Below are 26,355 nucleotides of genomic sequence, written 5' to 3'. Positions count from 1 at the left end.
TTGCCCACACTCGGATGTCCAGGTGGGGACTACTGAGGAGGATGTCTTATCTAGCAAAACAAAACTGGAATTCTATGGACCGGAGTGTGGAATGTTAGATTCCTTAATTGGGCAGGTAGGTTGGAAAATCTGAAAAGGGAAATGGAAAGGCTATAGTTAAATATAGTGGGAGTTAGTAAAGTTAAGTTACAGGAGGAACAGGGCTTTCTGGTCAGGTGAATAAAGGGTTATAAATACAAGATCAAACAGGGGTAACGATGAATAAGAAAATAGGAATGCAAATAAGCTACTATGAACAGCACACTGAATGTATTATTGTAGCCAAAATAGACATGAAGCCCACACTTAATGCAGCAGTACAGCTAGCAGTAAAACACCAACTAGCTCTGCAGATGATGAAAAGATTGAAGAAATGTGTGGTGAGATAAAAGAAATTATCCAGATTGCTAAGGAAGATGAAAATTTACTAGTCATGGGGGACTGGAATTCAATAGTAGGAAAAGAAGAAGATGGACAAATAGTAGGTGAATATGGCCTGGGGGAAAGGAATGAAAGTGGAATCTGCCTGGTAGAATTTTGCACAGAGCATAATTTAATCATCACTAACACTTGGTTTAAGAATCATGAAAGAAGGCAGTATATGTAAAAGATATCTGGGGACACTGGAAGGTACAGATTGATTACACGTATAATAATAACACAAAGATTTCTGAACCAGATTCTAAATTGTAAGACATTTCCAGGAGCAGATGTGGCCTCTGACCACAATTTATTGGTTATGAACTGTAGATTAAAGGTGTAATGCAGATGAAGATGAAAACTGCAAAATTACAAAAAGATAGGAACTTAAGGAGATTAGGCCTGGATAAACTGAAAGAACCAGAGGATGTTAAGAGTTTCAGAGGCAGTATTAGGGAACAATTTACAAGAACAGGGGAAGTAATACAGTCGAATAACAGTGGTTAGCTTTGAGAGAGGAAATAGTGAAAGCAGCAGAGAATCAAATAGATAAAAAAGACGAGGGCTAATAGAAATTCATGGGTAACACTGGAGATACTGAATTTAACTAATGAAATGAAGAAATATAAAAATTTAGTAACTGAAGCAGGAGAAAGGGAATAAAAATGACAAAAAAAATGAAATTGACTGCAAGTGCAAATGTAAGGAGATTTAGAAGCATATATCACTAGGGGAAAGATAGATAGGAAAATTAAAGAGACCTTTAGAGGAAAGGGAAACACTGGTACAAATATCAAGAGTTCAGATGGAAAATCAGTACAAACCAAAGAAGGTAAAGCTGAAAAGTGGAAGGAGTATATAGAAAGTCCATACAAGGGAGATGCATTTCAGACCAGTACTATAGAAATGGATGAGGATGTAGATGATGATGAGTAAGGAGACTGGACACTGCATGAAGAATTTGACAGAGCACTGAAAGACCTATGTTGAAACAAGGCCCCAGGAGTAGACAACATTCTGTTAGAACTACTGATAGCCTTGGGAGAGCCAGCCATGACAGAACTCTTCCACCCGATGAGCAAGAGACAGGCAAAATACCCTCAGCTTAGGAAAATTGTCAATCCAGGTCCCTAATGAGCTGAATGTTACAATAAATCAATCTGTACCAAGCAACATGAGGTGAAAGCTGTAATGAAGCAGCATAAACAAGCAAAATCAATAAAATGAATTATGCTTACATTGGACTGTGACATTAATGGTGACTGAGGTAGCTCCTTCACTGTTAATTGCCTCACAAGTGTAAGAGCCAGCATCATCCTTCTGTAGTTGGGTAATGTTCAACACTGGACCCTCTGTTATGATACGAGACTCATCACTTTTCCCTACAACATTTCCATCTTTTGTCCACGTGTAAACTATATCTCCAGGGTGTGCTTTTGCTTTCACTGACAGTACAAGGCTTTCACCTTCCACACCAGTCTGCATGTCTTTTGGAGCCTCTTCAAAGACTGGCTTATCTGCAAAAGGGAAACAGTTTTTTATACTCATTAGCAACATAAGACATTTTCAGGAAAAAAAGATTTTATACAAAACTTGCAAAAAGCGCTCCAAGATTGGGATACTCACAAAAACATTACAATGTGATAAGTAACTGGACAAAAAGGCTAGGTATGATTACAAAAATTAAATTACTGCAGTAGTTATTTTGTAAGTACCAGTCCTAAATTATTTTTGGTATGACCATCATTATTGGCTCCTTCAGTTAATACATTGAGATCATTACTACTCATATAAACAGCTTCTGATAGTAAGTGTATCAGACATATTTTGTCATGTGAACACACAAACTAATGTTTGGTGATGTGATGAGATGTAATGTAATGTAACACCTAAAACATTAATAATGTCATCAAGAATCTGCTGATATTTTACAATCACAAATATTAATTTTACAATCACAAATATTATTGAAATTAAAACTGATAAAAAATTGTGACTCATCTTGAATGATGCAGTCTGAACATAGCGAATAAACCTGCTTGGCATTATAGACATCATACAGTTACTATAAATGGCGATATATATATATATATATATTTGTACTTAACCACACATGAATTGAAAAATTTGTAACTCTCTTGTTTTTTAAAACTGAAAATACTGCAGATAATCTGCAGCTGCAGTCTTCTACAAAATGTGATAAAACCTTCTTATCACGAGTATTGTATTATTACACTTAGTAATGTCCTGAACTACTGGTCTGAGTGAGATAGTACTTACAAAAAACGTGCAATGTGAAGGCATCATGAACACTCCTCTGCATTGCTGTATTTGTTGCCTGACATGTGTATACATTGCCATCCAATTCTGGAGTCACGTCAAGATTTAGCATTATGCTTGACACCTGCAGGAAGACAATAGCATCAGTTCCAATAGTAATCACTACAATTATAATAGAAACAATAATAAAAACAGTACTGGGAGCAGCAACAAGTAAAAAAAAGCCACAGCTGATAACCGATTCTATGTGAATACTAACAGGAAAAAGTCTAAGGTCAATCTTTGTAAAGTAAGAGTCCTTGAATAAAGATATACATGAAAATAATAGAGGAGATTTGAATCCTGCTCTCCTGAATATGAGTTCAGTGCTTGAAGTACTGTGCCACCTCACTAGTAGTTGTATAGACACAAGCTCTCCTGGGATATGATAATCATAATTGAGCAAGATTTCAACATGGCAAAAAAAAAAAAAAAAAAAAAAAAAAAAAAAAAAAAAAAAAAAAAAAAAAAAAAGCTAATAGATATAAAGGCAACAGTAACTATAACTTAAAAATATTATTATTATTTTTTTAAAAAAATCTGTATCACACCACTGGAGTTAAAATACAGTTACTGTTAGTAATACCTTGCCTCCATGCAGACCAGGGCGAGTAACATTGGTGACTCCTGGAACAGCAATGCCCTCTCGCCACCAACTTAATTCTGCTTCAGGATTACTGGAGCTCGAATCACAGGTCAGAGTTGCTCTCACACCAGGTGTTAGTTTCTCTGGCTCCTTGCGGATCACCACATGGTCTGGAGGAACTAAAGAAACAGAGAATACAAATACATTTTTCCATACTTAGAACCTGTGTTCTCCATTATAATGATATCATATAATTCTCTGTTACATCTGATGTGAAGAACATTTGTTTCTTAATCATCTGATTCCTGTATCAACTTTCAAACTATGGTAATTAACATAAAAATTAAGCCACACTTTACACCAGTTCAAGATTTTCCCCCCTAAATCTCTGTCACAAAACTTTTCCATTATAAAGTAATGTCTACTGTAAGCACATTCCTAAGACATTTATGATATATTCACACTGTGATTACAGATACTTAGCATGCTTTCAGGTTTTCAGTAAGTGTGTCACATTTTCAGCAGTGTAATTTTTCTCTTGATGTTTTATATGCCTTAATATTCTTCTATCACTTTGTTGCAATACGCAATTATTCCACACTATTTCACATATTTTATATGCACTAGGTAAATCTTGCAAAACTACAACTTTCAATTTTTCTAAAGTTATTTCCACATTACTGAACTAAATACACCTACTGCTTATTACTAGGTAAACAACATCAATAGGGTCAGTAACACTGGCAGATCATGAGAAAATTATTAACACATTCAAGAATATATTCAAATGAAAAAAAAAACTAGACTGGTTCCCGGTTTTATCTGATTCATATATACCTTACAGATCCAGACAAGTCAACAGGGATACTTATGAGCGCTGAACAGTTACAAAATGTATGCAGACATGTTATTTTTGAGGAGGGTGGAATTTCTCATGTGGTATACTACACTAAAATATTGTTGTGCCATTCACACACAACATCCTTGGCACTCAGTAATCAATTGTACTTCTCTGGGTATGTCTCTGCCCCTTTTCTGGGATACCAGAGGATGCCTGCTTGCAAGACGGCATGTGGGTAGCGACGGACACTGATACAATGGTGTGCTCAGCAAGCAAGAAGGATTTGCTAGCAGCGGTGTGGAAAGTTGGAGGTCTGGTTTTGCCCAGGGCCCATAAGCTCTCCATTGAGACAAACAGAGATGAAAGGCAGGGGCATGCCCTGTGGGTGTTATTGGCACCATCACACTAGTTGGCACCATCACACTAGTTGGAGTAACTGTCAGCAACTGTACTGCTGGAGAAAGTGAGCCTGTCTGGGGTACCAATGTGTATTCCTAGTGTGGACTGTATGGTAGGGCAGTATATGGTGAGGCCTTCTGAGGGCGCAGTAATCTTGTTCTTAACTGATATATGACCTACGGCATCCTGGTTTCTTTCAAGTCTGCCTGGTAATTGTGGTAATTCCTCCGATTTTCTGTTGTGAGCAAAGGTGTTCGTTGGTACTTTTTTACCAGGCTTTTCTGCACACATAGCCGTGATTTGTATTGCAAATGGATTGTAATTTGATTTTGTTGCCTACTCCCTGTGTTGCTGGGTAGCATGGTTTGGTTATCTGTGTATAAAAGCCTGCACTTTATGTCTAATTTTTCTGTAAAATTAAATGTGAACAACTTCCCCAGATGTATTACCTATTCAGTGCTTGTCAGCTCTGTTTTATTCTATGGTGTTTTATATTTTATTAGAATGGTGTTTAAATCTACTTACAGAATAGTTTAGCCATTACTTAATGCCTTATTTAATGAATTCAGGAACAAACCCAGAAAGGGGGGTTACTGATATTGTGGCATTCACCAAATAATTTTATAATGTAAATTCCTCATACATCTCTGAATTGTCCTTTAAAAAGTAACACCACATGGCAATTAGTAAGTTTTGCTGAAACTTTGTAGTACATTAAACTATTTTGGTGATTTTATTTTGGTCTGTCAACATGCAGCGATATCTCTGATATTACATTTATGTATTTCGAGATGTGTTGAGCCTTGGGTCTTACCAACATATTCACTAGTCACCAATACCCCCACTAATAAATTGTGTATTTTCTACATTAAATAATTTAATTGTTTTGATAATAACCTGATATTTAAATGTCTTACCACTCCCAAACCAGCTCCCTACCACTTCTGTACTGTATTGTATTCAGTTGACTAGTTGTTTGAAGTACCCACAACATATATGTGTGTGTGTGTGTCTACAGCCCACATTATGGTATTACTATTTATTATGACATATATGTATGATATGAGGTCTATTCATAAAACCAATATACACACATAAGGATACTTACAGTACACATTTAATGTGATAATCTGAAACAGAGGTATTTCAGTTGCCGAGTTTGAAGCTTCACATCTGTATCTTGCCTCATTGTCAGATACATTTGTTAAAATGGTTATTTCAGCAGATACAGAACGATCACTGACTTTTGTTGTTGAGCTTATCTAAAAAAGAGAAGTAAAAATTGTTCATCAGTAATTTGCCTGTAACTTTACTTTTGTTCATTTACAAACAGGAAGCAGTGTGTGTCTATTAGCACTACAGAGGAAGCACACAAATCAAACACCACTGACATTAATTTTGGTATTCCACAGGGCCAACATTAGGACCACTCCTTTTTACTATTTTTCTTAATGATATTCAGTCTATAACAAATCCCAATATAGCTATATTATATGCAGGTGATATCACATTAATATGCCGTAATCCTCGCTATTTGCAACTTGTAGTGGAATCCAATACTGCAGCAGGCATAATTCTGCAGTATTTTAATCAAAACAAACTAAAATTAAATATAGATCAATCAATCTATACTGAATTTGATCTTGGGAGGCAAGAAACTCATGAAAACCAAACTTAAAGGCGGATAAATACATTAAAAAAGAATACTTGACCAAGTTTCTTGGCCTGACACTTGATGTAGAGTTAAATTGGTTTGATCATGTAAATGATATTTGCAAGATGCTATCTACTACAACATATGCCCTAAGAATACTGACACCTTTTTGTAATATTACCACTCTGAGGCAAATATATTTTGCACTATTTGAATCCCATATAAGTTATGGAATGGAGCTATGGGGACCTAGCAGTAAAGGTAATACGAAAAGATTACTATCCTACAGATGAAGGCACTTAGAATTATGGGAAAGAAATGTGTCAGAGAATCCTGCAGAAATCTGTTTAAGGAATTTAAAATACCAACTGTTCATAACCTGTTTGTATTTAAGATAATCATTATGGCAATAAACAGTAACAAAACACTTAATAAAGAAATATACAACCACAACACTAGAGGTAGAGAGAGACTCCACAATCTCTCTCATAGAACCACACTTTATGAGAAAAACCATCACTATTCACGCATAAAACTACTGAATTGCATACACCCTAATATCTCAAATTTCCCATTATAGAACTAAAAAACAAATTAAAATTATGGCTCCTAAACAGTCCTGGGTAGTCAATAGAGGAGAGTCTAGCTTTAGTACACTGGTATGAAGGAAGACCCTTTCTCTAAAAATATATGAATCTCGGATCCTAGAATGTGTCACAAACTGTAAATGTCTTAATCTATGTATTGCACTAGCAAATTGTTTTTTTGTATAGTCCATGTATGTAATGTTGTTCTCTTGACTAAATTTAGAAAAAATGGTGTAGATATTAATACCAGAAAATAATATGTAAATCTAGTAAATAAGGCTTTGACTTTAGTAAATAAGGCTTTGACTTATTCAGAATACAGGGACAAAAAAATTGTAACCAATTGATATTGGCTCACAATAAATAAATAAACAAACAAACTTATGAAAAGAGGGAAAATGCAACACTCTAAATAAAATATACAACATCATTTAGGACAGTCTGACATACATTTCCTAAAATTGTATTAAACTGTATTACCTTTTTGTCATTTTTGTACCATGTTAGAGTTGCCAAAGGATTTCCCCCCGATGAGATGCAGGAAATTTTCTGAACAGTTCCAGCATGTATGCTTCCCTCAGTATATCCCTGTATAATTGGTGGTCCTGGGGGATCTGCATGAGAACAGAGGAGAATATTTGTAGTAAAGAAAAATTTTGTAAATAGATCAAAACAAAAGAGAGCATTTAAACTTTGAGAAACCATATGCTTTTAAAAACAATGTCAATAAAACTGATATGGTGACAATACACTTCAGACTGGAAAGGAAAGACAAGAAAATACTATGCTTTTCAGAGGCTGGTGCAAGCTTTCCTATCTGAAACAATTTTGATGCCTTGTCTATGTTTTACTGGTTCTGTATCAATCAGGTACTCTGAGTAACTTGCAAGGCTGAATCAACTCTGTTCTGGAGAATACAACTGCAGCAAAAGGAGAGAGTAATTAATAATCAAAGCCTGGATAGCCGGCCGGGGTGGCCGAGCGGTTCTAGGCGCTACAGTCTGGAACCGCGCGTCCGCTACGGTCGCAGGTTCGAATCCTGCCTCGGGCATGGATGTGTGTAATGTCCTTAGGTTAGTTAAGTTTAAGTAGTTCTAAGTTCTTGGGGACTGATGACCTCAGAAATTGAGTCCCATAGTGGTCAGAGCCATTTGAACCAAAGCCTGGATCTCCATACCAGCAGCAAACAATGAAAAATGCTACACCAAAGATGTCAGTAGCAACCTGCTTCTGTGTGAGCCCTCGACATTGCAGTAACATGTTGAGGCATGGGCTCCACGAGGTGATGCATCAATCTGGAAAGATACTGATCCACACATATTGCAGTGCTACCCACATCTGTTACTGTACATCTGGTGCCAAGTTCATGAAGCACACACAGGTATCAACATCATCACATAAATGCTCAGCTGTGTTAAGGTTGGGTGAACTGGGGGGATTGAACAAGTTATGATCATGAATTAACTGGAGTGTTAATAAAAATTACCTGTGTGAAACCAAAAATCAATGACATGATACAATGACCTGTTGAAATACTGCAGCTACATCAAGGTATGCTAATGCTACAAAAAAATGTAGAAAGTTTGTGAGAATGTCCACATGTCTTGGTTCCTGTAGCCAGGCAATGGGAACTAATACTGTGAACATAAAAAGCCAAGACCCTAACTGAGCCACTGGAAGTCATTGAGCAAGCATTGTTCTACATAGCCTCCTACACCCTACTCTCTCCATCATCATCAAACACCGCTCGTTCTTGCTTTGAATTAAACATCACGTGCAACAGTAAAATTCCTCTTTTTTTATCTCCAGTGTCTTCATTTTGATATTTTCTTGAGTAGCCAGGAAGCCTTAATTGTGTTTCTCATATGCATACAGAACAACCTGCTACTCCAACTCATGAAATCTTACCCGATTTGGTCCACTGAAGGTTTAGCACATAAAACAGATGATTTCTAAATTAATCTTGACCCAATGCCACCTACGAAAATTTGCTTCTGTGATGTCATATTTTTTTCCTCTTGCACAGTTGTTTTTGGCCTCTGCTTCATGAGTAACCATTAACTTACAATTCGTCTGCAGGCTTTTTGGCCACGGTCATTGAAGGTGGAATCTTCGAGGATTTTAGGCCACATAATGTTGCACTTGAATTCCTTCTACACAATGGACGTTTCAGCCTCTCTGCTGGGATCTTCTTCAGGATCTTCTAGTGTTCACATGTTTTCAGATAACCATGAAAACCAGAAGATCCTGGCAGTTGGGTCAAATTGTCCATTGTGTAGAAGAAATTGAAGTGTAACATGATGCAGTCAAACTTCCTGGCAGAAATTCTTTGGTGTCTTATTGTTTGTGTGAACCAATTGGAAACTGCAAACTCCTATGCATGTTCCTCAACAAATTCACGAATTTGATTTGTATCCATTTTCAATCACTACAGTTCACTATTCTTAGAGCATTAAGCAAACTGCACAGCAACAAAATCCTGTCAGCTCCTTATTACTGAATCAGTAGAAATCAGTCCATTTTGCACTGACAGTGTGCTTTATAATTTGTTGCCAACCTTGCAAATCAACAGTGCCAAATTAAATGTGTTGTAAATCACAGTCACAAAAAGGAGTGATTTATATCAGGCACATGTGTCTATGAAGCTTAATTTTAGGAAAAGTGGTCCTTCTCAACAAACACCTTTAACATTTGTTGAACCTCATGTTTCATTTGTTGTGCCATGTTTCATGTATTCTGTGTAGACATACTTATGTCAGAGTTTATTTATCTCCTGCATAAACATATACAATTGCTGAATATTTGTCCATCTGTGAAGTCAGTTCAGTTCTGACTATATTTAGATTCAGGTGAGTTGCTGTTTACATGTGGTAGCTGTTCATAAAAAGCATAGCACATGGGATGCATTTCTGTGGTTGGCACCATGACAAAATCTGCTGGCCACTCACCACTGCCTGTGCAGTCACCCCATTCGACTAAGCTGGTGCCACAGCACCCCATGCTACCATTCTGAAATTGTAAATGTAAATCTGACCTCAACCACTAAAGCTTTCAAAATTTTAGAAAGCATTCTGTAATCAGAGAACAGCAATCAGTATAAAATGCTAAAAATCAAATAAAAACAGTCTCAATTGCATTTCCAGATTTTTTATTTGTTATTAACCAGTTTCAGCCCTTTCCTCAGACCATCTTCAGGTTTTTCCCCACCATTATGGTTGCTGGTGGTGGCATACAGAGAGATATCCATAGAAGTTACTTTACTTCTACAAGTCTTGCTCTGTCTGCCACAACCAGCAGCCATAATGGTGGGGGAAAGATTGAAGATGGTCTGAGGAAAGGACTGAAACTGGCTACTAACAAATAAAAAATCTGAAAACACAATCGAGACTGTTTCTATTTGATTTTTAGTACTGAAGCTTTATCTGCAAGTGTACGATGATCCTGTGATTTTTGAAATTACTATGCATAAACAAAAGACTACATACTACTTACGAAGTTGTCATACCCATTATGAGAATATTATTCACTGTAAAAATGAGGCTCAATTCAGGACAATCCCAAGCAGAAAAGGTAGGAAATAATTTAAATAGACACCACATAAAAACTCCTTCATAACTAGCTACAAATAGTAGTAGTCCAGTTGAACTAATTACAAATTATGACATTGTGGAGGACATCACAGAAACTCCACCTTTTAAATACATTGAAAAAAAATTTAGTCATACAGTAGATGTAATGAGTTGCCATTCAAATAAAATTAGTCACTCTGTTATTTCTCATAACACCCATTTAGTCTTTATAGTCAACATGAGTCAAGTACTGTTTTATGAGGTAAATGAGGCATAGGAATCAATCATATTCTTTAGATGGTTAGATTAGCTACTTGGTTGCTAAAATGATACAACAAAATTAAAATTAAATGTGTTGTAAATCACAGTCACAAAACGGAGTGATTTATATCAGGCACATGAGTCTATGAAGCTTAATTTTAGGAAAAATGGTCCTTCTCAAGAAACACCTTTTCCCTATATTGACACAATCATTCTTCCATTAAATCAGTCAATACAGATTACATGCACATGCAAATGCAGACAGAACAGTGCCTGGACAACAAAACTGATGTTAGAACTGCTAATTGTGAAATATCAAGTCTTAAAAATTGTGACACATGCCAAAAGAAGCTACTTTTGCAAACCATGAAAATAACTGCAACCAAACAAATGTCCTAGTTTACCATGCAGTCTGTTGTTGCAGCTGCCTATTTTACTATGCTTGTAACATGCTGGGAGTGCAAAAGACTTAAAGTGAGCATATTAATGGGGTACTGACGTAACACATTGATGGTGTGTGTGCTGACAACATTTTCAGTGAGCTGCATGTTGAGACCATGGCAGATGACGACAACTGAACGACGGTTATGGGCAACAGTTACAGTGATGTTGGAGGTCGTGATGTGTCCGCCGTCTGGTGAGGGAATCACTCGCTGTGTGGCATTGCGTACATGGCGGCCACCCACCATCCACTTGATCTCAGCAGGTGGGTTGCTATTAGCTGTGGTGCAAGTAAGCTGCACCTCATCACCAGCACGTGCTTCTGTTGGGCCTGAGATGCTCACCTGTGCTGGTGCAACTGCAACATTAGTGTTGGAGGATACCAATTATTTTTTAAAAAAATTAATAGCAATTGCTACTCTATTGTGATGCAATACAACAACATCCCCAGGTCAACAATCATACAACAGAGAACTTTGTATACAAGTTTAGTCTTTTAAAGGAACATTTAAGGTCATTTTAATCAAACTTCGCATTTGTGACCACGTACATAAAACAGTGAGTGTGACATCAGCCTTCAGTGGAGCAGGACTCATAATATTGGATGCCTGGCAGCGATAGTGTGCACTGTTATCACTAGCATCAGCTGTGAATGAGTACACATTTTCAGAGAGACGACCAGCAGTACGGTAAGCCATGCGGATCTGCTCGCCATTCTTGTACCAAATGAGCTGTGCTGGCGGGTTCCCTCCTCGAGATCGACAAACCAATTCAACTGTCTGGCCTCGTCTGATCACCTCACCTTCTGTGTAGCCCTCAATGTATGGTACGCCTGGTGGATCTGCAACACATTGACATGTTTGTGCCTACAATGTTGGGAAGAAAAACTCTTTTGAGGAAAAAGTATAGCAAATTGTATACTGCAAGCTTCACTGCACAATGCAAGCATTCAGTTATTGTAAAAATATTCTTGTTGAGTAGTTCACAGATAATATTCTTATTATAAACCAAATTTAAATGAAGTAATTAAAACTGAATCACCTGTCACTTGAATTTAATTTATTTATTTTTATCAGTGTAAAGTCACATTTGAAATCTCGTTTTCTCTATGCAAATTTTTTTTGGCTTGTTTGTCAATTCTGATTGAAGATGTCTGAATTTTGAAATGCAGATATAAAATCACAAGAATGTAGCAACACTACACAAATGTCAATCACATTTTTACCTTTGTATCTCTACTTACCAGCATTTCTCACATTACTTCCAGTTTTCAAGAATAGCTCTTGCAACAAATTACAAATTAGGCAAGAGTTTATTTTACTGTAGAATGAAGTAGTAAACCATCCAACTCCTACATTCATATTTTAACATAGTATATAGTACCAATATGTGTGATAAACTGATTTATGTATGAGAACTGAGGAAACCATGTGGATTTCACTATTGGATTTGTCAACATGTATCAGGTACTTAGGCTAAGTCTCCGAACAAGACCTATTGATCATTAACTTGAAGAATTTTGTTACAAGTATGGAAAACAAAATTAATTGAGTCCTACATTGTGTAAAACAAATACAGATTAATGTTACTTTAAAGATGCAGAGATAACTCACAGAGGACACTGAGCTGCACAGTGACACGGAGTGGCATGTCAGGTGGTAAAGCCTCATGGCGAGCTTCACAAGTATAGTCTGCATAGTCATCTTCTGCTGTTGGTCGCAACTTGATTCGACTCAGTACGTTATAGCGTTTTGCACGTCCATTGGCACCAGCATTCACTTCTGTTGTTGTATCAACACGTTTCTCTGAACAAGAGAAAAAAGTAAAAGTAATTATTTTTATGAGTCACTAAAACTACACAATGCTGCAATTATAGGCAAGGCTCACCATTACTGTAACAACGTAAAAGATTTGCTTAAATCATGGACCATTAACTCTCTGATGCATCACTGAAATTGCATCTAAAAATGTGAAAGGATATATCTAAAAGCAACATTCCTGTTAGTGCATGAAGACAGCGTATGTTAAAGCAGATATATAGTTTATACAGAAATGTTCTAGTACCATCGAAACTTCAGTAATGAAAGTGACAGAAGACTCACGTGATGCCTGGGCAAATCTACTTAGCATCTTAAAAGACCCTTAAAAACCCAGTGAGAGCTCATACGTCAGAAAAAAGGGGGGGGGGAGGTGGAGGGGAAGTGAGGACTTATTTTTCTTTTGAAGACTATGTGTAGGTCATAAAATATGGATTTCCGGAGACTGAAACAATTGACATAATTGTAAAAACTTGTCTTCAGCATTTCTTAAAAGAAAGAAGTTAAGTGACCCACGGGGTAAGACTCTGTTTCAGACTATCTGGCATGGTACTTCTCTCAGTGAGGTACTGACCTGGGCTTGTCATCATTGCAATGTGGTGATATTCTGCTGGTGGTATTCTGTAGGTTTTCAAAATAGCCTTCATAGGAAATTATTGTCCAGCTCTGTGTGTAAATATTATAGGACCATATTGTGTCTATAGCGCAAATACTGTTCCCCAACAAAGAACCAAGCCAAATGGTGCAGCAGAAAAAACACAGGGTTTTCATTTGGAGTGAAGGAGCTGATTTCAGATCCACATATGGCAATATGGATTTAAATTTCCTATTAGGAAGGTCACAGCCAAAGCCTTCCCCAACCCTTTTACAGCTGAGGTAAGTCTTTACAAATCTTAACAGCTACAGCTAAGAGGTGATATTCTCTTAGCCCTCATCTCTTGTGCCTGCACTTCAACTACTGAGTTCTCACTGTTCATCAAGGTGTCAGCTGTCTGTCTCGTATGTGTTGATGGCAGTTTGACTGCATTTTAATTTGTCAGCAGCACTGCAACACCTGACAAATTGGGCACAATTTGTAAAGTCAAAGAGGCATTACACGGCAACATCTTTCCCACACACACTAATACTCACTACCTTGTGATTACTGCATTGCTATGTGCTAGCAACGAATAGGGTTATATGAAAACCTCTATGTCAATGCCATATCACCACTAAGTTTTGAATTTTAAATTTATAATATGGTCATGCTTAACTGATTGCTCAGTATATCACGGTCAAATTTTTCAGTTGAAATGAATGAAGAATATGTGATATTATTGACTATGAGACCCCAACCTGCTGTTCATTTGCCAATCAGAAATGATTTCTCCCTTTGCACTGACTGACAACTTTCCTTCGTGATGTATGAATGCTGTGGGTTTAGTATATTTGTTTAGCATGACGGGAGTGTGTAAGCACTTGTTCTCTCTTTCTTAGAATCTAGGTTATAGGCTTCTCTTTCTTACAGATATTTCATGTCTTTCTAAACATAACTTGAATTTGTTTGGTTATCAGGTTGTTCACAGCGAATTATGTCATATTCTCGGTATTGAGGCAGTTTTGCAGTCATGGTGGATTACAGAATATTGTCCAAACAGAGCCCCAGTCATTTCAACCCTGTGCAAAAAGTAGTCATAGAGTTACAGACTGTGGAGTCAATATGACTGCACAATAACACATCAAACTACTAATACAGACAAGGTCTGTTAAGAGTCAGGTCTGTCAGCATATTTGATGGTTGTTTCAGGAAGGTTTCACATCTGTTTAATCAAAAGCTGACTCTAAGTTTCACTTTACCCAAACAACCTGGGATGTGGCTCTAAAAAAAACATATTGTTCGCCCTTAACTGTCAGTCAACATTAAAGAATACAAGTCATTTAAATAATGCAATAAAATGATGAGATGAGAAGTTATGTAAGCAAGAAAATAATACTTATGGGTAACACTGAAGTTAAATAAATGCTTTTCATGTTTATTCCCTGTTCCTTCACATTGAGGTACATTAATAATTGGTATTTTTGGCTACCAGTCCTCGTTTTCCTTGATATTCAATGGAAATGGAAATGTCGTGTGGCTAGGGCCTCCCATCGGGTAGACCGTTCGCCTGGTGCAGGTCTTTCGATTTGACGCCACTTCGGCGACCTGCGCGTCGATGGGGATGAAATGATGATGATTAGGACAACACAACACCCAGTCCCTGAGCGGAGAAAATTTCCGACCCAGCCGGGAATCGAACCCGGGCCATTAGGATTTTCAGTCTGTCACGCTGACCAATCAGCTACCGGGGCACACAAAATAAATTTGATCAATGGCTCTGATTTTTGTGTGTTTATGACTTTTAACTTTCAGAATGACCCAAACATTATTGGTATATTTTATTTCTTAACTCGTTGAGTTTAATCCTTATGAGGTGTAATTTAAGATTGTTCAATCATAAAGGTGGCGTTCATATTAATACTAATTACTGTCAAAAGATGTACTCTCTACATAGGCTCTACTAATGAAATATGCTTCTCTCTTGGGTATTAAAGCAATATTATCTTCTAACACTTAGGTGGTTAACTGTCAAACGTTTGTGATACACTAATGTTGAGCACTTCCTCTCCAATAAGTTCCTATGCGATACTTACTGAAACTCACCGAATTAGTTACACAAAAAATGCCCAAGCCAGAATCCTGGCCCCTCTTGGATAGTTTTCGTTGGTCGGTCAAATCACTATTTCTCGCCAAATGAAACACATCTGAGAGATCTGGGACATACAACCACACCTACATGTGGTAATCTTTTCTTTCTTTCTTTCTTCCCACCAGTTTAGGTGTAGAATCTCAGGCCAACAATGTAGACAACTTCCGCATTGTACGGGACTACACTGAAGCGCCAAAGATACTGGTATAGACATGTCTATTCCGATACAGAGATATGTAAACAGGCAGAATACGGCCTTGCGTTCGGCAACGCCTACATAAAATAAGTGTCTGGCGCAGTTGTTAGATCGGTTACTGCTGCTAAAATCGCAGCTTATCGAGATTTACGTGAGTTAGAACCTGGCGTTATAGTCGGCGTACGAGCGATAGGACACAGCATCTCTGAGTTAGCGATGGGGTGGAGATTTTCCCTTGCGACCATTTCACGAGTGTACCGTGAATATCAGGAACCCGGTAAAATAAGCAGTCTCCGACATGGCTGCGGCCGGCAAAAGATCCTGTAAGAACAGGGGCAACGACGATTGAACAGAAATTTTTCCCTGGCTTCTCTGATTACCACTGAGAAGATGTGCACGCAGTTCTTTCACGGAACCTGACTGATCAGCGTTATAAACCGCAGTTGCGGGGATAACACCAAGTTTCGTCTTTACGTCGGCTACGAATTTCTCTACAGCACTGTCTATCACTAGCAGCTGCTCTACACGTTTACGTGACGTAAACTTTGTAATTTTGCGACTTCCTATTCTGTACGATTTCTTGAACCTGCGTAGCCAGGTCGACGAAGCCTGGAAATTGACGATGTTCATATCAGATGCAATTCGGAGGGCCCAGTCTCGTGGATCTCCATCGGTAATGGTGTACAGACTCTCACGAGCAATTCTAAATCTTTCAAACAGTTTTTCATTCGGATGGTTTCGGGTTTGCGTTTGGCGCATTTTTATAGTTCACGCTCCAATACTACGAAACGAAAACACCTTTGCACACTGCATTAAGCGCTTTTTCCCTCCTTCGTTTAACCAATATTTCACTGCCTTTTCTTTGTCACTGAAAGCTGTTGCAGTATGTGTTTTTTTTATGGTTTGAAGGTATTCTTCTTCAGAACTGTTACTGGCACAACTGACGTCGTCCGAACCACAATTCGTGGAATCGTCACAGTTATTTCCTATTTCTTCTGACATAACAACAACTTCAGACGAAATGTCGATATCATTCGAATGAATGTCAAGGAAATCAACCAGCAAATGACACGTATGTACGTCGTCAGGAGAAGTAGGTGATTTCGGCTGGAAGCCACGTTCTTCATATTTCATCTTTGCTAAATTGGAAACGTTAATTGGCTTCCACATTACAGTAAAACTGGAAGAAAAAAAAGATACTATTAGCAGGCATGCCTTGCTAAAGCGCGCGCGCGCGTGCTATGTGTGTGTGTGTGTGTGTGTGTGTGTGTGTGTGTGTGTCCAGTTGCATGCGCAGTTGTTACAGCGCCAGTAGGAGTGTACATTTCTATCGCCGCATGGCACGCTACGAATTTGGCAATTTTCGGCTATTTTTTTAATACTTTAAGTGCCTCTTAACAGCTATAATTCTGACACTGCATTTCTTTCGTTGTCTTCTTCCTGTGTAAAAGATTTCAGGGTTGGTTTCGACACGTCTTATTGGACCATTCCCTTGTAAGAATGAGTACCAAATTTTTCCACTGGATGAACCACTCTTTTATCTTACGATATTACATCCTCCGCCGGTAGAGAATCTACAAGCATGAAACTCTGATGCTCAGATGAGCCAAAACATTACGACCAGTGCCCATCGCAAGACTGAATGCCGCCTAGTGGCGTTGCAGGCACGTGGCTCGGTATGAAAAGTACACTTCTTGACAAATGCTACAGAACAGAAACGCTGTTGGAGAGGAATAATCGCAGGCAATGATGGACGACATGAAACATAGTACATACGTAATAGAAATGGAGTGGCGTATTTATAACGAAAAATGGTACAGATTTCACCACATGTGAACGCCGGGTAGCAGACATAAATAACGTTCGTGTTTGACACAGGTCAGACTCGCAACATAAAGGCCGATATCGGACTCTCAGTCAGAAATATGCCCTCCTGACACTAATGCTTATTTTGCACCCTGTTATTCAAGGTGCTGCCAAACTCTTGAGGAGCCCTTGGGGGATATCACCCCACTCCCGTCTCAAGACGGTTTCCAGTTCCTGCACGGTTTGGGGAGGTGGTGTTCATTGAGAAACATGTCTGCCGAGAGCATGCCAGGCATGTTGTATAGGGTTAGGTCCGGGGGTGACCTGGGGGGGGGGGGGGGGGGGTATTCAGGCCGTTCCATATCTGGATTTTCTAGTGCGTCCGACACCTCAGCGGTCCTGTGTGAGCCGGCATTGTCGTCCATAAACAGAAAGTCGGGGCCTGCCACGCCCCCAAACAGACGGCGATGATCCAGAATAATCTCTGTGCAATACCGCTGTGCTGTAACGAGCGAAGATATGCAGCGGTGTTCGACCATTGTGCGCAATGCCTGCCCACACAATAACGCCTAGGTCAAACCGATGAAGTCCGTGGACATTCTGTGGTGTGTAACGTATTCCGCCCCCGCCCCCTTGCCCCCCCCCCCCCTTCCCTCTCTCCACACTAACTGCCACGGTAAGACAGAATTCGTCGGAGAACATCACTCCCGACCAGTGTTGCTCACCCCAATAACGTGCTCTCTATACCAACGAATTCTTTCTCGATGACGGCGTGCTTGAAGTGGGATGCATTTAACAGGCTTTCGAGCATACATACCAGCCTGATTTAATCACCACGACAAAGTTCTGGCAGCGACACGCGTAACAGCAGTGGTTGTAAGGTTTGCACCGACATGCCTAGGAGTGAATATCAATATCTTTTCTCCATTAGGGCTACGTATCGATCGATCCTCTTGCGGTGGGGCGTTCCGTCTTCTTCCCCATAGCATTTCCACTTTAATAGTTTTTTTTTTTTTTTTGCGGTGTGACACTTTTGGGTACATCCATTACTGTGACCACAGTACTGACACTTTAACCGGTTCAGAGCCGTCCAGCTGCTCTTCCACGATCGTAAGCACTGATACGGTGTCTTGCAGACATGTTGCCATACCATACGGAATGTAGCACTAATCGTCTCCACAACAACCTTCATCAAGCACCGTACTGCGTGCACTACCTTGAATAGCCTTCGCTGCAGTTAGCAAGTCACGCCCTCTACATTTTCTTTTACTATTATTGGCTGCTTGTTCAATGGCAACTGTCGGCTTTTCCATAGCAACTGTTCCTTAGGAGTTGTGAAAAGAGCAGAGAAGAATGGGTAGTCACTTCGGCGACGATACGGGCCGCGGATGGGGTAAATACGTTGAAATCGGCGCCTTTGTCGAGGGGCAGATTGTTATTGTCCGGCGCCTGGCGGCGAGCAGCTCAGAAACTGAGAAGCTGGACGATCGTTCGTGTGTACCTACCGGAAGTGGTTGAAGGACGGTGAAGTCCCGAGTAGGTGACAAGGTGTTCGACACCAGGTCGATAGTCGTGCCCGGACACGACGTCAATGCGAACGACTGCTCGGCTCGATACGTGCAGCTCGCGGCGGACGCGGCCCACTGGTGACAGTATTATGCTACGGGGGACTTTCACCTCGGCTTCCGCGAGACCTGTGGAAGTAACCGAAGGCACTACGACAGCTAAGGACTACGTGAGTGTCATTGCGGATCCTTCATGCTTGCTGCCTCCCCCAACGAAAATGGCATATTTCAGCATGGTAGCTCTCCGTGTCACATTCCCAACATCTTGCTACAGTGGTTCGTGGGGCATAACACCAGACTCACCTGATCTGAACACCACGGATGCTATTGGGCGCCAGCTCCGCAAACCACCGGCCTGTAATTTCCGGGATCTGCGTCTCCTGTGCTTAGACATCTGGTGCTACATACGTCCAGTAACCCACCGAGGACTTGTCAAATCCATGACACGCATAATCGCATCCTATTGCGTTCCCGCTGTTGATCAACACGTTATTAAGCTGACGATCATAAAGTTTTGGCGCATCAGCGTACATTGCTGCGTAAAGCAGCTGTCTATCACAGAGAAAGAAACGCATTATCACGGAAGACCTTTTAAACAAAGCTGACGTGCAGCGGCTTGTGCACCAGCACGTAGTAAGGCAAACTGTAGCTCATGCCAGACGGAGGGGGCGTCCAGCTTGCAGTCTTGACATATGCGAGCAGGACAATGTGCAATAAATCTCTTGTACACTGAAGCAAGGCAGTAATCCCTCTAGCTAATTATCAATAGTAGTTCATCGCTTTGGTAGTAGATTAAACGTACTCGTCCTTTGATACGTAGGACGGACGACCATGTGCAAACAGGACGCGAAGCTACTACGATCGCTAACTTCTTACAATGAATACGTATTTCAGGTTAAATGACCGAAACGGTATGTCAGTTACTAACTGTTGTTTCCTTGCTTACAGCTTCTCTACACAGTATATATTCAGACAGTACTATTACACAAATACATGTACTGCAGAAGCAGTCTCTGCCATTCTAATTTTAGACCTTTAGTGCTGGGCGGGGTTTACTAAAATAAAAACCATCGACTCACTGGCAAACATTATTAGTCCTACTCGTGTATTGTTAATGCCTACAAGAATAGCTTGCCAAACAGAGTACGAACTATATCCGAAACTAATGCCCACAACTGATCACCATAATTCTGGTCCATATGCAAACGTTTCGTGTCCCTAGTGACAGTCCACATTTTGCCTCGTGTGCGGTTCGTTACAATAGACAGCCACACGTAGTGGACTCAAGTGGAACTTCTTACTATGTTTCGTGAAGAATCTGAAACAACTGCTGTGTTTAAGCGATACTAAAGTTGAATGACTATATGGGAGAGAGCTGTATCTGCTAGAAGTGTACTTAGGGAACACACGATGTTCCATGGCGGCTGTTTCAGTCTAGTGTCTTTAGGAATACGCACTAGAAACTGCCATAAGTTATTTCCTGCATTTCTGTTGTTCCTGTTGTTGTGAGACAAATAGATGTTGTATAATATACTATAACTATTTAGAGGATATTGTTAATTCTTCAGTTGGAGAGTTTTATGGTGAAAATTTTTTTAAACTAGTTACATAATGTGTGATGGTCAGGCCATACTTCGTCGTTCGTGCACCATCTTGTACCTCGACAAGGAGAAAGGTCTGCTACCATGGTACGCGTGATATCTGCAAATGAACTAATTTTCTCTAATGTGTTAATAATTTTCCTAACACACATTTCTATTTTCAGAATGGAAATTTGTGTTAGGTACCAATAGCTTCTGTTTAAAAATCCTGCTAAATTTTAACTCGTTTTTGATAATACTTCTTGTTAATCTAATTTCACTTACGGATGATTAGTGTGTAGCAGAGTACCGCTGATTAAATACAGTATTCAGAAGATATTCTCGACTACAACACTTAAAATTTGAATAGGGCATTTGTTCCAAGGTACATGACAATGTTGTAACTTGGAACAGTTCCAGGGTAATTTTTGTAATTGCGGAAGAAGATATTGTTTTGTGCGAACAGCCGATTTGTTTGTCCTTGTTTCCATTGATTTTTATTCCTCGTCTTTATGTGAGATTAATTCTTCAGATGAGCGCGAAATGTGCGATGGTCCTGTTTTGGACCGTATAAACTTGCCCTGCCTTCGGAAGCAAGATGGCGGATGTATTATCAAACCACATTAGTTTTTTTTCGGTCAACATGGACCCATGTATGTGTCCCATATATCACCTTCATCGCTGTGGTGTCTCCGGCGACGATGTGTTTGGACATCATTGTTATATATCAGACATTGTACTGGTTACGCTCATTGAGTCACGTTCCACTTCTGCCTCGTTTCATGCTGTGAACTCGCCTGGAAACTTCCTGCTTCAGCAGCAGACGCATTCAAATATTTAGACGAGTAGGACAAAGGAGCGTGCACTGTACTCACCCAGTTTGAGCTCGACGTTTCCTCGGTACCATATTATCTTAGCGGCCGGTTTAGAGTTCTTCACCTGACACACCAGCTCGAATTCCTCGTTTTCTTTTATCTCTATCTTCGAATTTGGTGGGTGGTCGACGATTTCTATGGAAGACGGAGGAGCTGAAACAGAAATTAGTTAAACATTAAGGAATAAGGGTGCGTTTTCAAACGGCAGCTAATGCAAAGACAAAGTGAGACACTTTTATATTAATAAAATCGTTAAGTGCAAAATATGAGGACTACGAGATGAGAGAATATATGGGAAGAAATACAATTTAATCTACATATATGGGCGCGTATAAATAACCTGTCGATTCGGTTTACGAATTTAACGACTACACAAGGAAAATGTCTGGCTAAACTACTATGGCTTTCTCAACAATCCTCTTATTTATGAACATCGGAAAAAAGAATCCTTTCTTCTTGCTGTAGTCGGATAACGGATCGCCTGAGAAAAAAAGTACAGCATTTGTTAAATATTCCACTGCAATAAAACACATCAGGTCACTCAAACTTGGAGCTAGATATGGTAAAGCGTATTCTGTGTGTGTGTGTGTGTGTGTGTGTGTGTGTGTGTGTCTGTGTGTGTGTGTAAGTGTGAAGATGGTTATAGGCAGAACTAAAAGTAAAAATTCAGAACCTTTGCCGCGAGGGGTAGCCGCGCAGTCTCTGGACGCCTTGTCACGGTCCGCACGGCTCTCCCTCGGGCATGTGTGTGTGTGTGTGTGTGTGTGCGTTGTCAGCGTAAGTTAGTTTAAGTTGGATTAAGTAGTGCGTAAGCTTAGGAACCGAAGACTTCAGCAGCTTGGTCCCATGAGACGTTACCACAAATTTTCAATAAGAACCTTTCCTCCCTTCAACGCGAACAGTGACACACGCTCTTACAGAGGGTACAAAACTACTTGTGAAATCTACTTCTAAGAGATTCGGACAGATACACTTTCAGCTGTATTCTGTATGAACTCCGGAGGAAGCTTGTAGAGTCCCTTTGTGCACCATTATACATTATGAGTCAAGGAAAATTTATCACTTCAATGTCTGCTTTCCATCGTTTTCCATGTTGCTGCCACTTGCCATGAGAAATAGCAACATAATTATGTCTACCATGTTAAATAAAATACACGAACTCATACGTCAAAGCACTTGTCCTGCAGTTGAGATATTACGCACAACTGTTGAATAGACGATAAAGGATTAAATCCACCCAGGATTCTTTCTTATGAAACCACTCACAAGAGGTGTGTGAGAAAAGTAAAGATAGTGATTTTTTATCTACCAAAGTTCTCACTTTTTCAAACAACAATACTGCCATCTTCAGAGTAGTTCCCTTCGGCAGCTATACACCGTCGTAGTTCCCAGTCTTCGCAGCGGCGGCAGGGCCTTTAACACGTCGATCACCCCCTTTTTGAATGTTCTTCAGAGTCCCAAAATGACGTCCTTTTAAGACACTTTTTTCAGTTTCGGGAAAAGAAAAAAGTCACTAGGACTCAGATCAGCGAATATGGGGGGCTGTGGAACAACAGGAGTGCCTTTTTAGATCGAAAATTTCGCGACGGAAGTGGCCATGTGACATGGGGCGTTGTCTGCAATGTCTGGTCTCACTCGATTCACCTCTTCCTGAGCCTTTCAAAGACGTCTTTGTAAAGCACTAGGATGGCAGTTTGTCCTGGAGGAACAAATTCTTTACAGAAAATACCCCTACTGTCAAAAAAGCAAGTCAGCATTGTTTTGGTCTTTGATTTGCTCATTCGAGCTTATGTCGGTTCCACGAGATGTCTCTATGTGCCACTTCTCACTTTGCCGCTTTGTCTCAGGATCGAATTCAAAATCCAGGTTCATCACCTGTGATCACACTATTTTTATAGTCACTGCCAATCCTCTCAAGAAGACCAAGACAAACGTTTCTTCGATTGTTCTTCTGCTCAGCTGCGGGTTTTTTGCACCATTTTGGCACAAACTTTCTTATGTACAAAACTTCGGTCAAAATGTAGTATACGGTGAAGTGTTGAAGAAGTCACCCATCTCCCTTATTTTTAAACGTTGGTCTGATCTGACAAGAGCATGTATACGTTCTACGTTTTCGTCAGTTTTTGAAGTTGAGGATCATCCTGAAAGAAGTTCATTTTCAATGAGTTCTTGGCCTCCCGAAAATGATTTGTGCAAGAGAAAAACTTGTGCTCTTCTAAAGAACCCTCCCCATAGCTCTGTTTGAACTTCTCAAATCAATTACACTTGCTGATTCTCCAAGCTTAACACAAAACTAGACGGCATGAAGTTGCTCTAAATTCCTTTGTTTCACACGTAACAAAAACACAACTTCACTAATGACGCTCTCAGAAAGCACGCGACGGCTGTGGGGTGCTGAAACTAGTCGGACTGCGCATCTGGAAAGGATGAACACACCAGCTACACAAGCAGAACAACACAGCGTTGCCATATCATCCACAGTCAACCTCATTACTTTTCTCATACACCTCGTAGACGTCCGGCGATATTTAAGTTGGATTACTAGGAAGGTCAGGAGAGAAGTTGACATATGTGCGTTTATTTCTGAAAACCACACCTCAACATTGTTTATGGGTGTTTTCACTGTTATCTTACAAGACTACAGCTTTGTCAGAGTAGATCTACACCAAAAAGCACACATCATAGTACGAGTGCTATCTGGGAGGCAATGTTCGTTAGTCTTTTAACTAAAATACTGGAGTAGGTAAAATAGAGTTTTTAGAAAAACCTCTAGAATCTCAAAATTCTGTGTCCATAACCGATCGGGCTGACAGATCTTTGAAATGCTTTTTTTTTTTTTTTTTTTTGTGCGTGTGTGTGTGTGTGCGAGGCGGTTTGACACCACATCACTGACCGATGTTTTGCGTGCACCTTATCGTATGAGACCCATGTCTGGTCATCGATCACCAATTCTGTTCAGTTGGCCTTCTGCTTCCAATGAAAATGAAAAATATAGCCCAGGGAAGCAGCCATTCGTTACGTCTTGATCTCAGAAAGGAGTTTTCCAACTCAAAGAGTACAGCACTTTTAGTATCCTTATTGTTTCGCCACGATCTCATACAAACAACTGCGAGACATCTGCGGAAAGACGTCCGATAGCTCAGATAATGTGAAACGCCGGGTTTCTTGAATTTCTCTGTTTCTTTTTTTTTTCCACAAGTTCGTTGGTGAATTCGGAGGGACAGCCACTACTGTCATCATGATCGTTCTCCGAAAAAAAAAAAAGACACCACTGACGCACAACACTGTCTGTCATTACGTTCGGTCCGTATACATCACATATTTCGCGGCGAATGTCAACAGTTTTGAAGTTCATCTGCCACTAAAAACCATAATACAGAATGAATTTCGTATTGCACCGGACTTTCAATTGTACTGCTCATTCTGACGGACCTATTGGTGGACGAGAAACGGGTAGCTTTCTAGCCATCGGAAGTCCAAGAATACTGACCTATTGTTTGATTCAGTGCAGCGAATGTTTCGTATCCCGAGAGCCCTCGCACATAGCTCCATCTGCTGCTATGTCCGAAGTGGTTAAAGACGCAAATCATCGATGTTGCACTTGAAACGCTCTCGGCTCTTAATACGTCATTTTAGTGATTTTCTCATGACAGGAAGTGTAAAGACTGCAGTCAGCTCATCTCAGACCATAATACAGAAATATTTGTGTTCCTTGTTACAATCCTCTTAGATGTTTGGCGGTCCCCAATTCTCTCGACCCACTGTTGTTCATAACTGATGATATCTGGTTGTGATTCATGGAGCTCAGAAGCTGCTGCTGCAACCGACAGAATTAATTAACTGTCTTTTAGAGACATTTGCTCCAAATTGCTGCCCTGCAACTACCATCACGTAAAGAGTGAGAAGATAGTTTTCCGTTATGCCCCACCTCCAGCTGGACAACTGCAGTACGGATTTTTAATACATGTATAGTGTGACGTATATTGCTCAATATACTCGTAAATTAACTTAATTTCAGTGAGATTCTTGTGAGCATGTGACTGCGCCGTGGTATTATTAGGAGGAATATAAACGTGCACATGGACAAGATCCTTCCCCTGCTTGATTTTTACTGTCCATTTTAACATGCTGATAGGCAACTGCTGTCTGTGTAGTCATTACAAGAAAGTCTCTCAAGTCTCTAATACACGTGGTATCCCAGGAGGAAAGGTCAGTATTCAGGGATATAACAGAATGTTCACGGATATGAGAAACGAGCAAAAACGTCTAGTACACATGGGCTGTAAAATGTATAACTTAAAAACCATGAGCACTTCTTCGTCTTCGATACTGTGAAACAAATTTCTTCTGCTGCTAGCTCTTTGCTTTCCACATTTTTGGAGGTGGTAGTATTGTAAATAGGCTGTTTAGGTTTTTATGTTGGTAACGTCACGTAGCGCTCTGTATGAAAATCACTGGCTGTGCTGTGTGCAGTCTGTGGCTGATTGGCATTGTTGGAATATTCGCTATTGTAGTGTTGGGCAGTTGGATGTGAACAGCGCGTAGCGTTGCACAGTTGGAGGTGAGCCGCCAGCAGTGGGTTATGTGGGGGGAGAGAGATAGCAAAATTTTGGATATCATGACTGATATATATATATATATATACACAGGGCTATTACAAATGATTGAAGCGAT

General features: G+C 39.9%; 1 protein-coding gene across 1 annotated transcript in view; it reads right to left on the bottom strand.

The window, feature by feature from the left end:
* Positions 1 to 26,355, bottom strand: part of LOC126457559 (nephrin) — a 170,293-nt gene that overhangs the window by 32,855 nt on the left and 111,083 nt on the right. Inside the window, exons 3-11 of the mRNA XM_050093972.1 lie at positions 21,682 to 21,834; positions 12,730 to 12,921; positions 11,667 to 11,957; positions 11,175 to 11,474; positions 7,326 to 7,459; positions 5,713 to 5,866; positions 3,365 to 3,543; positions 2,740 to 2,863; positions 1,698 to 1,976 (exon numbers count right to left, since the gene is read on the bottom strand). Coding sequence (XP_049949929.1) covers positions 1,698 to 1,976; positions 2,740 to 2,863; positions 3,365 to 3,543; positions 5,713 to 5,866; positions 7,326 to 7,459; positions 11,175 to 11,474; positions 11,667 to 11,957; positions 12,730 to 12,921; positions 21,682 to 21,834 — 1,806 coding nt within the window. The remainder of the gene's footprint in view (positions 1 to 1,697; positions 1,977 to 2,739; positions 2,864 to 3,364; positions 3,544 to 5,712; positions 5,867 to 7,325; positions 7,460 to 11,174; positions 11,475 to 11,666; positions 11,958 to 12,729; positions 12,922 to 21,681; positions 21,835 to 26,355) is intronic.

This window comes from Schistocerca serialis, chromosome 2, assembly GCF_023864345.2.
Source record: "Schistocerca serialis cubense isolate TAMUIC-IGC-003099 chromosome 2, iqSchSeri2.2, whole genome shotgun sequence".
Classification (NCBI taxonomy): domain Eukaryota; kingdom Metazoa; phylum Arthropoda; class Insecta; order Orthoptera; family Acrididae; genus Schistocerca; species Schistocerca serialis.
The sequence above is the reverse complement of the archived record's forward strand: the minus strand, read 5'-3'. Positions and strand labels throughout refer to the sequence as shown.